The sequence below is a fragment of the Abramis brama genome (genome assembly GCF_963993115.1).
Source record: "Abramis brama genome assembly, chromosome: 7".
NCBI lineage: Eukaryota > Metazoa > Chordata > Actinopteri > Cypriniformes > Leuciscidae > Abramis > Abramis brama.
In genome coordinates this window covers 13,473,589-13,485,486 of record NC_139969.1, presented here as the reverse complement: position 1 = coordinate 13,485,486, position 11,898 = coordinate 13,473,589, and the positions used below count along the sequence as shown (strand labels likewise).

Genomic DNA, 11,898 nt, shown 5'->3' with positions numbered 1-11,898 from the left:
TATGACAACATTTTTTTACAATCAACATTCCTATGTAAAAGCGACGTCTGGATTTGGCGCCACCCGTGTTAATACGTGCTACGTCATTGTGGAATGTCAGCAGACACGCCCATTACTTCCATCTTAGCCATGTGGATAGTGACCACAAACGACTACACGACCGATCCGTTTGTTTATGCATTGTAACTTATATTTTGCATGTTCAGACCGAGAGCAAAATGTCCCAGTCCGTGTCCAGGTTTCAAGCAGAGGTAGCTGCCGTTATGGAGGTGTTACTGAAGGTGGCCGTCGTGGAGATAACGAAAGTTTTCGAAGGACGCGCATTGGATTCCCATGGCTGCACGGTCGACAGAGAAGCTCAGATCAAAGACGATCTGGTGCGTGTCCCTGACATTAGGGCTCATATGGAAAGTGCATTGACTAATCTTTCGGACAAGATGGTTTGTAGCGTCGGTGTGCAAGTGGGAGAGACACTGCTGTCCAACCACCAGGGTATGTTTTTACGTAAACAACAGCCACTTCTCTAGCTGTGTACATGTAGCTTGGCTTTACTTCCACATTAGTTGAATTCAACAGGAGTAAACCGGAAGAAGGCTGTCGTATATGGCAAGCCGTTTTCATATAACTTACATTGCTTAAAAACGAACTATTATCTGTTTTTATGTTACCGCCGATGCTTATTTTTTATACTCTCTAGTATATTGTAGTTCAGTTCATTAGATACTACTTTCATAATCCTTTGCTATTAGTCTCTATTCCAGTAGTGTTTAGTATTTAGGTAAAATTTACTAGGCTATAAAAAAAAAAAAAAATCAAATTACTAATAACTCTTTACTGTACACCAAACATATAACCTACTGAATGTGATATATTTGCAATAACATTTCTAGTAATATTAAATATTAACATGCAGCAATGAAGAGAAGTACTTGAAGTAAATGATTTGTCATAGAAAAACTGCAAGAGAGATACGCTTGAACACAATATGTATCTTTTAATTATGTCTAATTGTCTATATTTATTAAGTCTATACGTGATCTGATGATGTACTCTAAACTGAAAGACATGAGCAAATAGTGACTAAATCAATAGATACAAGTCATTATTTGGAATAAGTACTACTATCTAATGAATAGTTATTTATTGAAACTGAAAAGGTAATATTTATTGGATTGGTTAAAATGAACAAAGTAAAAAAGGAAGGAAGTGGTGTTTGCCAACGTTTCCTTGCTTTTTTATTTTTTTTTAACCTTTTTTTGTGTTGAGCACCCTTCTTGCCTGTTAGATGTGCACACTTTGTGTTGAATTGTAAAAATAACTAGTAACATAAAATAAATACTATTTAGTTGTAAGGAGGAATAAATGTTAAAATGGTTTACCATATTTCGAAAAGTAGTTGCAGCAGTAGTGCTGATGGATATTTCAGGGTTGAAGTCCACCTTGCTTGGTTTCAATGCAAACAATGCAGTTTGTTGTGCCTGTGACTTTTTTTTTTTTTATAAAATAAGAACTTATAATCATAATATTACACTATTTGATCAAAATATTTTATGAACCTGTTATTATGAACGTTGTTTATTCACATGTCCATGCAAAATTGAGCTGGTTCACAGACTTCTGCTTCTTTCAGACGTAAAAGTTAAAATGATTTTCAATCAGGACAATATATCATAAGATCCCAAATAATGTGCACTAAGAAAATTAGCAGCACTGTAATAGACACAGAACACAGTGTTTTTAAATTGTAATATATTGTATTCTCTCCCACCCCGAAACCCCATTCAGATCTGTGTGTGTCCACTGAGAAAGACAGGATTTATCTTCAGGATTCCAAAGGAGAGGAGGGGCTTTCTCCATCTGAAAGTCTCTGCAAGGAGTCTCCAGAAGAAGTGGATTTGCAATGCATGGTTGACCTTCCATGCACAATCTTCAAAGAAACTGTAGGTGGCGCTGATTTTTAATTTTCTCTTCTTAGATTTCTTTCAACTAGAATATGTACTTTGATGAAATAATTTTTTTAGTAAGTGTTTTATTTAACTTGACACAAACCGCTTTGTTAGTTGTGATAGTCTCAGTCCACATTCACACTAGTGTTTTTGGGAACCCAATCAAATGTATTATTTTTATTATTATTTTAATTATAATTATAAAAATAACTATATTACTGTTGTAAATTGCGATTGTACTGTGAAATAAGTGGATGTTTGCTAATTAATTTATTTTACACCATAAGTTACAATAGTAATCTTTGTCTTATCAAAAAACAATTATAAATAAATCATAAAAAAAATGTTTTATTCACTTTCAAAGTTCAAACCCTTAAGCTATTCAACTTTTCGAATCCTCAAGCTTTTATTTTGGTAGTATACTGGGGAAATGAAAAAAATGTAAGAAATTATGCGACAGTGTAAATGAAGTAAATCGAGATGCTGAAAACACAAGATCACAAGCTGCCCGTGTTTCAATCTGAAGTACGCAGCGCATGAGACTACAGTTATTTAATAACATCACAGCTATATTCCAATTATCCTGAAACCCCATTTATTTATTTTTATTTTATATTGGGTAATTTGGGTATAATTAACTATAAGCTTTTCATTAACTCACAAACCCCCTGCAGTTCCCTTACTAACCCTGACCTAGAGAACAAATAGATATTAATGTGAATTTAAATGCTGAAGAAGAAATATACTGCATCAGAGATTTGCAACAATTCTATTTCTTTCCCTTATTGACCAAGTTTGTTTACTGTTTTTCAGGAGATTGGAGTGGGGAGAGGAGACAGCTTAATTCATGAAACCCCATGGACAGATGACTTGAAGAAACCAGAGCCAATTCAGGAAAATGGTATAAAGAAACTAGACCAGCTTGATTTATAATCCTTTATATTTTACTGCATAAGCTGAATATATATAAAATGCAATTTTTCTTCCAAATCTATCCAGAAATAAACTGATTCTCAAAAAAAGTAAATGTTTTATTTACAAAAATATGAAACAAACTTTAACAGTTTTACAAAAAATCTGAAATTACTAGAGAATGAAAACAAATTTCTTCCTTTTTATGCTTTTTTTGTGGTCTCTTAGGTCTTCAAGGACTCGATGCTCTTGAGGAAACTTCTTCACACTCTATAGTAGATCCAGAGTCTCATCCATTCAGCTCTGTTCTAGGTAACATTCCCAGTGCTGACCTTTCCACTGACAGTATAAACCAGTGGGACCATGGCCTTATGGAAGTAAATTCTTCGCTGTCTGTTGAAAAGTCACCTCACATAGAACCTCCTCAATCCAGCAAAACCCCAGCGGAGGACACTGAACTCAGCCAGGCATCAGGTGATAGTGCTTTGAATGCAAAGAAGGTGCGTTTCCAGCTGAGCCAAACGCCTTTCGATTGCAAACTGTTACGGCCTTGTTCTGTGCAACTTGTGAACCTACTGATGCTGTCAAGTGCGCAAAGGGCGAATGGATCCAGCAAAAAATGCTTCTCTACACCCAAAGATCTGCGAGCCCACCAGCGTGTCCATACGGGACGTCGGCTGTGCTGCTTTAAAGACTGCGGGAACGGCATTTGGCGCCTGCAGGGAGTCGTCTCACAAGGGCATGCTCATGCCTGCAAGATCTGCGGCAAAAAGTTCAAACGCAAGAAGATCCTAAAGCGTCACGAGCGCTTTCATACAGGCGAAAAGCCGTATTCCTGCAGAAAGTGTAAAAAGACATTTGCCCTGCGGAAAAGCTTGCGAAGGCACGAGCGCTTCCACACTGGAGAGAGACCTCACGTCTGCCCACACTGCAGGAAAGGCTTCCGTCTCAAGAACAATCTCAAGGCTCACCTGCGCTTTCACTCCGGTGAAAAGCCCTTCATTTGCAACCTGTGCTCGAAGGGTTTTAGGATCGCCAAGAACCTTGAGAAACACAGACACACTCATTTGGCGCCAGTTAGCTTTCGAACTCTTCAGTAACAGAACAAATGTTTTGCGTGGCCTAAACCAAACGCCATATTTCTACCTCGCATCGGAACCACTGGATCCAGCCGGTAAATCTAGCACCCGAGTTGTCAGACGCACAATAGCAGGCAGGATATAGGAACATTGGGGTGACTCATTTTATATGTTCAGGTTTCATTTTTTTTTCTCCTTGATATCACATTGTAAATGTTCTCGTGTTGATTAGGATTGTTTGTGGACGGTTTTCTTCTGTTGTAGTCTTTGCCTTTGACTGCGTCTGTACTAATCATATACACGTCTTTGAAAAACAAGATTTTTTTTTTGCCACTAAATGTAAAATATCCAGGGCATTAGAGGGTTCAGTCCTGCAGTCCAACACAAACAGACTTGACTAATTATTGCTTGCTGTAAATACTTTCATACTTATATGATGCTTTTAAACTCTTTTATTTGTAAAAATGACTTTTTAAACAATCTGGACCTTTTTAACATGCTTGTCTGGACTCATTCAAGAGGATTTGTGTGTGTGTGTGTGTGTGGTTGAACACTGGAGATAATTGGATGCTGCAGGATTCACAGGAGTTTATGTCCTTGTAATAATTTTTAAAGCAACATATTTTAGAGTCTTGTTGTTCACTACTTGTTTAGCACGCTTTGCTCACTTTAAGCTTCTTAAAAAGCTAAAAAAACAAAAAAAAATGCTGTTATTCAGACTATTGCTCCCATTTCCACTTTCTTTTACTTGTACTTTTTAACATTTGATGTGATCTCTTTGTATGGACCAAGCAAACATTTATCAGAGATTGTTTTGTAAACGCTTTTTTTTAATTATCTTTACTTTTTTTTTTTTTACAAAAAAACATGCTGTCAGTCACATGATTTTAGTTTGATATTAAAAACATGTAGTAACATTTGTAGTAAGATTTGTGAGTTAACAGCAAACAAAAGAAATGGTTTCAACCTTAGCTTTTGCTATGCATCCTTTTTGTTTTTAACCATTTCTCATAACTATTATGACAAACCTATATAGTTTCTTTTTGAATAAACAATAACCTCATATATTTGTTTAATGGGTTGTTTTTATTAAAAGGCTCAAGCATATATATGTATTCTCTCTGGAGAATATAACTCAATAGAATTAGTATGGACAATGATCTCCAACAGCTCCAGTCAATTGAGAAACTTTACTGAAGACATACAAACTATTCCACACGTCCAATAACAAAAGTTTGAGCAATTCAATGTAAAAACATGCCAGTGAATTTGAAAATGATTCCAACCAAACCTTGTTTTTCTTATGGACTGGGAGATGCAAATGTCTCCTGGGGCAGTAATCTTTGAGAGTATTTTATAGAAGAGATGACAATAAACATTTGTTTTGGGGCCTTTGAAAGGACAAATACTTTTGTAGAACCTCTTTACACATTTTGTGGCAAATTTATATTTTCAGCTTTCTTTAAAAGTAACCTTGCACAACAACTGATCTAGATCAGGGTTTCCCGAAATGGGGTTGCTAGGGGGACTTCAGAGGGTTTGGGAGTTGTTGAAAGCAAATAATTAATCAAATCATCAAAAGTTTAATTTAAAACTGCAGTCCGTATCTTTTTGCGCTTTGTTTAAAGCTTGCGACTTGTAAAAGTGCTCTCTATTCAGTCACATTTATGTTTTTCAGATTCAAAATTCTTACGAACTAAATTGTCTACATACTGGTCAGACATCTATAATAAAATAATATAGCCTATGTTTCTACCAGCAGGGCAAAACAGGGATCTCTGCAGTTTTTGTAGTGCACTGACAACCATTTGAGTGTCACATTAAAATGGGTACGTTTGCAATGAATTCTGAAACTTAGTCCATTTTGGCTGCCTTTTATTAATACTTGAGTAATTTCTGTAACACAATCTAAAAAAGTCAGCAAAACCCCATAACTAAGGCAAAAAGATTTTACACAAGAGCACTTGTGAAAACTGATCTAAGACACTGTCAATACAACACAAGAAAACTGAAAATATAATAGAATTGCAGACTGATTGCATTACTGTTTGAGGTTCACTAATACTCTTAAATTTGTCATCATAATAAAAATTACTGCATTTGAAAATAATACAATGGTTCAGATTTGTCTCACTTTAACACATTAACTAGTAACATACATAAAAAAATACAAATAAACCACTGGCCCAAAACTGAGTGGAAACAATACAAGGTCCAAAAAAACAAACAATATTCACTGTATGTACTTTTCTGACAGTTTCAACTAGGAAAACAAATGTCAAAACATGATGTTCGCAGTATATTCATCAACAGTTGTAACAAAGACAAAATATGTCCTTTCATACACTGATTTTTACACCGCCATTGTCATGCCTTAGATATTTACAACAAAAACACTAAACTTTCACTAGTAATTCCAGTAAAATTCTGTTGTGTTATTATAAAAGACACATCCAGGCATGCTAAGACCCAGAATCAGGAAGATTTCGTTTCATTTATTTGACAGTGGCTGAGTTCTGGCTCTTGATTGAACACCAGGCCATGAAAATATCCCTGTTAAGAAAGTAAAAATAGGGACGGTTAGTAAATGGAATCTGACTGTACAACAAAAAAGCACATTACTAAAAAAATAAAACACACCTGCAGTGTGTGGCCACACATTCATTGCTGCAATACTCCTTATCCCAGTCTCGACTGTCCACAGCCAGGTTTGTGCATCCAGCGCGGACACAGAGATTCACAAGAGGAGTGGAAGAGGAGACCGCAGGAGCAACACTTACCTCCATCTCCATCTGAAAAAGCAGGATAAAACAAGCAGAGTTAGGCTAAACTCTGAATAACTTTGCTGTGTACTTGTGTTTGATCTCTTAAGGCCCAGATATAACAAACCTCTTCGGGTTCCTCCGTCAGAGCCTCATCCGTCCCAGTGGCCAACTCCTCTTTGGGCTCTTCCACTTTCACCTCAACAGGGGCAGGATGTGCTAAGGCTGAGATGGTGGATGAGGAAATAACAGGATTGGCACTTGTTGCTGTAGTAACAATAATTGGCGTGGACAGGTCAGAGTGTATTGAAGCGGGCACAATCTTTATCTGAAGAGGCGGTGGAGGCGTAGCCGTGACGGCCACAGAACTTCCTGCCCCTCCACGGGGCTTGGCCTGAAGAGGCGGCGGGGCTTGGGTTTGTACCATCTGCTGCAGACGTGGCGGAGGTGGGGTGCCCTGCATCTGCTGCAGCGGTGGAGGCTGTCGTCCAGCAGAAGCCGGATGCACGGCTCGAACTCCAGCCGGAATCACCGTCACCATGGACGTGGGGATCTGGTGGAGCTGAGAACCTCCCTGCAGCATCTGCTTGGAGATGATGATTTTTGTGACAGTGGGTGTCGGGCTGGGGTTAGGGGTCAGGGGCTGGCCGATGGCCAAGGGTAGAGAACCTGTGCGGGAACGGGTGGTGACTTGAGGCAGGTCGAGGATAATATTGGATGCACAGATGTTGGTGATGGTGTTCTGCTCAGGGATGGGGGTCAGGCGTGGACGGGCAGGGGCAGCAGGAGCAGGGGTGACGGGTGCAGGACAGGGGACAGAGGGAGGAGTGGAAGGAGCACTATCATCCACCTCAGAAGATGGCTGGATGAGAAATAAAGGAAAGAAAGTATAAAATAAGACAGCAAATAAAAAAAAAACTCAAAAGAAGAACTAGAAACAATTCACTCACTCTTGAGAGTTGATTTGCTCTGTAGGCTGCTAAAACTTTCAGATACTCTTTCTTAGCTGCCTCGGTTTTCCTCTTGTAAACCTGCAAAAGTTCATAAAAATTCTAAATGACACAAAATGACAAAATGCACGTGAATGTAAATGTACCATTTACAGATTCAATTCCTTAACTGTGCGTTCACACCGCCGCCCCTGCCAACGACGCCGTAGAAAGATTCAGGGACGCTCTGACGTAGATCGAATTAATTGACTGCGTTCTCTGGAATCCTCTCAAGCAAAGGACTTCTACATTCCGATTGGTTGCTGCCGAACCGCGTCATAGCTTATTATCATAAAGTTGACCTGACTTCAACTCTTCTCGCCGCTCTCGTCGTCCAAGACGCGCCGCCCTCGCCGGAGCTCGCCGCCGACTCACATTGAAAATGAATGACTTCCAGCCACTTTGACGCTCTCGCCGGCGGCGGTGTGAACGCACGATAACAGTTCTATTAATTATTTTAATACTTTGAAAGAATATTTGGAAAAATAAAATGCAACTCCATTGTCAAATTATGAAATACTGTTATAAATCTAAAGCAATTCCAGCACAATGTGTGTCTACAGACTTTAAGACTGACTTTTCAGTCTTTTTACACAATTGCAATTACAATAATTGACCTTAAGTTTATACAGTATAAGCCAGTGGTATGAATTTGGGGTGGGACAATCTGTTTATCCCACCAATGGAATGTTGAAAACAGTTGTGCTGCTTAATATTTTTGTAGAAACCGCAATAACTTTTTCAGTAGTTCACCTAAAAATGAAAATTGTCATCATTTACTCAGCCTCAAGTTGTTCCAAACCTGCATGAGTTTCTTTCTTCTGTTGAACACAATAAGATATTTTGAAGAACGTTGGCAATCAAACGGTTTACAGTGGCCATTGACTTCCATAGTAGGAAGAAAAAAATACTTTCAATACTATGAAAGTCAATGGGGCCCATCAACTGATTGGTTACCTTCAAGATATCATCTTTTGTGTTCAACAGAAGAAAGAAATTCATACAGGTTTGGAACAATATGTGGGTGAGTAAATGGCAGAATTTTCATTTTTAGGTGAATTTTGTAACATTTTAATTTATTTACTGTCATGTTTAATGAATGCAATGCATCTTTGTTAAATAAAAGTAATTAATTTATTTAATAAAAAACAAGCAAAAAAAGAAAAAAATGCCCCAAATCTTTGAATAGTTGTGCATATTTGAATTGCATTGCACTTTTTGCAAACACTGTCAGTCTTCAAAGAACTATACTCCACCTGTTTTTGCTCTTCTCCCAGGCTGTCCCACATGGATGCCACTATCTTGGACACCTCTCCGAATGTGGCATTGGGGTTCTGGCCCTTAATGGCTGCCTGGGTGTCTCTGAAGAACAGAGCATAGGCTGACACTGGCTTCTGTGGTTCATTGGGATCTTTTTTCTTCTTTCCTTTTTTGCCTCCCAGTGTTGCTCCCGTGTCCAATGTGGTCACAGGCACCATGGCTGGCTTACCGCCAACCCTCCTCACCACAGTTGGAGGAGCAGAAGAGAGCTGGGTGGAACCCGTCAAGTTGGGGAGGTGCGGTATGATCGTCGCAGAGGCTGAGGAGTAGTCTACCAGCATGGTTTTCTGTAACGGAAATAGGGATAGCTTGCAAAATGGAAAAAGAAAGAAAATGTGCCACAATCATCACTGAAATCACTGAAACACTCACTTGTCTGAAGTCCTCCATGTCTTCATCCTGCAATGACCCAGCAGGAGATGGTGTGGTTGACAGTGGTTGGTCAGGTGACTTGGCTCCACCACCAAGGCTGAGCCCTAACTGAGCACTTAGATCTGAATGGTCTATGGTGGTGAGCTGATTGTGTCCTAAGAGACTGTGGCTCATGTCGTTTATTGGAACATCAATAGTCATGGAGGAGGAACTATTAAAATGGGAGCCAACAGAATGGCCTAGATCCTACAGAAAAAAAAAACCCAAGACAACAAGAAGACAAAAAAAAAATCATTATGTGATGTGCCAATCTATACTTTACTCAAGATCTAATTACATTAACAGCAATTCAAGTGCCCATTCTAACAAGCTGAAAGCAAGAAAATAAATGATCACTGAAAAAACAAAACGACAAAGCTTACCACACCCAGAGTTGAGCTCAGTAGTGCACTTCCTCCCGGCTGGTTAATCACACCCAAACTCAGGTGCTCTATGCCCTGAGAAGACGGATTCATGAAAGCAGAGGCAAAAGAGGGATCATTCCCCCCGACTACAGTATTACTGGCAAGACTATTTCCAACTCCAGGACCCCTTGAGCTCTCAGCCTGTTCGGCCAACTCTCCGAAATGGGCCTCCACATCCTCTATGGTGAGCGCAGAATCTGGATCCAAGGAGATTGGGATTTCAAACTCTTCATCACCCAGACAGGGTGTATGGAATGTTTTCTACAAGCAAGTAAATGCATAAATAAAATGATAACACAGACACATATACACATACATAATTAACCCAGTTAATTGTGACCAAAAGTAGCACCACCTCAAGAAAATGATGACCAGGTCCACTGATGGTCAGGTATGACTCATTGGCACCTGCAAACTAATAAACAGAGGTTAAGATGTGTATTTTTTACCTGCAGACATATTGATCAAACGAACACTACATGACATGCTGCAATTTTAAATACAAATATACGTTTTATATTCAACTAAAGATGTTAAATACACAAAGTCAAATTTACCTTGTTCACTGAATCATATCCATTGTAAGACGAGTTTTCCATAAACTCAGAATCAACATGTTGACCAGTCCCGTCAGAGAGATCCGAGTAAAAATTCAGATCCATGAGGATAATATTAAGACTAAATAAATAGATAAATTGGGTCTTTTGATATCAGAGAAGAGGTTGATCTTGTAACAAGCCAAGAGCAAAAAAATAAAAAGTCATCTAAGAAAAATAATAATACTATTCTCTAAAAGAAAAGAAGCAAGAAACACAGCATCTTGTTCTCGGTATTGTCCAATTGTATATGGTATGTGTTGCTCGGCTGAATAATGCCAGTAAACTTCATTACACGATCCCACACTCACCGCAAGTAGTACCAGATTAGTTAAAAACGTTTATTAATAGGCTTACCAATTCAGCCAGCAAGCAGCAGCTAACGTTAACTAGCTAAGTGGTGCTAGTTCACAAAGGTGTTGCTGTTAAACCCAACGTGAGGTTTCATTCATATCACAGGCCTCGCGGAGAGACGTCTGGTATATTTGCTATATGTAATATCCAGCGTCTCATTACATAACACAATAAACTGTATATTCTTAATATATATTCAAATTGATTTAAGAAAGTTTGTATTAGAGTTGCTGGTCCTGCAAAGACAGTTGCTGCCAGTGTAAAAATGGACCGATTCGATCGGTGCTCTGTTACTTTTGTCTGCTTGCATTCACAAGTCACATTAATCGCACTCCGATCATAGATTTATTCGTAGCTCATAAAATTAAACCTTTTTCCTGAAAATACTTAACGCGACTCACGTTTTCTGTAGTAGGTAATACACTTTAAGTTTAAATAACAGTTCTTCTGTTTTGAGCCTTCACTCTCTACTACCAAATCGATAACCACCACAAATTTTTTTCTCCCAGAGCGCCGCTGATTGTCAAATGGCAGCCGTTACGTTTTTCAGCGAGGATCAAGCTGGACCAATCACAGTCGTTTATGATTACAGGGGAAGGAATCTTATTTAATGATTTCATAGAGACTAAAACAATGGAGTTTACATTTTTACATCAAGAGCCAATTTTCACAAGTGTACTACTGTTTTCAATAAGACAAAAAATGGCTTTGTTATTTGAATGCATCTCAAAAGAGAAAATGAGGTCACATGTGCCCCCTAAAGGATAATCACTTTTTTTTTTTTTGCTTAACCCCATCATGAATTACATTTTCCAAGTCCCTTTCATAATGGTTAAATAAAAATTAAACTCGTAATCATATAACTACTCTATTTTGAGCTGATGTTTCTATGTTACCATGTCCCTGGGTGCAATGCATTAATTTTCTCTTAAGAAAATGTCTAACAAAATATTTTTTTTTTCTTCTTGTGAATGTTTTAATTAGTCAATTCAGCTTTCTCCTGTGTTCTAACACTTGTTGTTCTAGTTTTTTTGTGATACCCCACTGGAAGTGACATTTTTTAGTGGGTAAACATGGCACAAACATTACCAAATATTAGCAATG

At 38.4% G+C, this 11,898-nt stretch overlaps 2 protein-coding genes across 4 annotated transcripts; one reads left to right on the top strand and one right to left on the bottom strand.

The window, feature by feature from the left end:
- Positions 1-107: 107 nt before the first annotated feature.
- Positions 108-5,002, top strand: LOC311086133 (uncharacterized protein). Its single transcript, XM_084118861.1, has 4 exons — positions 108-492; positions 1,786-1,940; positions 2,760-2,847; positions 3,087-5,002. The coding sequence occupies exons 1-4, from the start codon at positions 219-221 to the stop codon at positions 3,956-3,958; spliced, it is 1,389 nt and encodes a 462-aa protein (XP_083974987.1). The 5' UTR covers positions 108-218; the 3' UTR covers positions 3,959-5,002.
- A 110-nt stretch (positions 5,003-5,112) lies between these two features.
- On the bottom strand, positions 5,113-11,324 carry tox4a (TOX high mobility group box family member 4 a). 3 transcript variants are annotated; one of them, XM_084118853.1, is made up of 10 exons: positions 11,196-11,309; positions 10,402-10,522; positions 10,200-10,259; positions 9,803-10,105; positions 9,381-9,626; positions 8,945-9,295; positions 7,650-7,730; positions 6,827-7,561; positions 6,578-6,729; positions 5,113-6,490 (listed from the first exon to the last, which is right to left on the bottom strand). In XM_084118853.1, exons 2-10 carry the CDS (start codon positions 10,504-10,506, stop codon positions 6,433-6,435), a joined length of 2,091 nt encoding a protein of 696 aa, XP_083974979.1. In that variant the 5' UTR covers positions 10,507-10,522; positions 11,196-11,309; the 3' UTR covers positions 5,113-6,432. The 3 variants fall into 3 exon arrangements, with proteins under 3 accessions (XP_083974979.1, XP_083974978.1, XP_083974977.1); XM_084118852.1 differs by lacking the exon at positions 11,196-11,309 and adding an exon at positions 10,798-11,071; XM_084118851.1 differs by having other exon boundaries at positions 10,402-11,324.
- Positions 11,325-11,898: the final 574 nt, after the last annotated feature.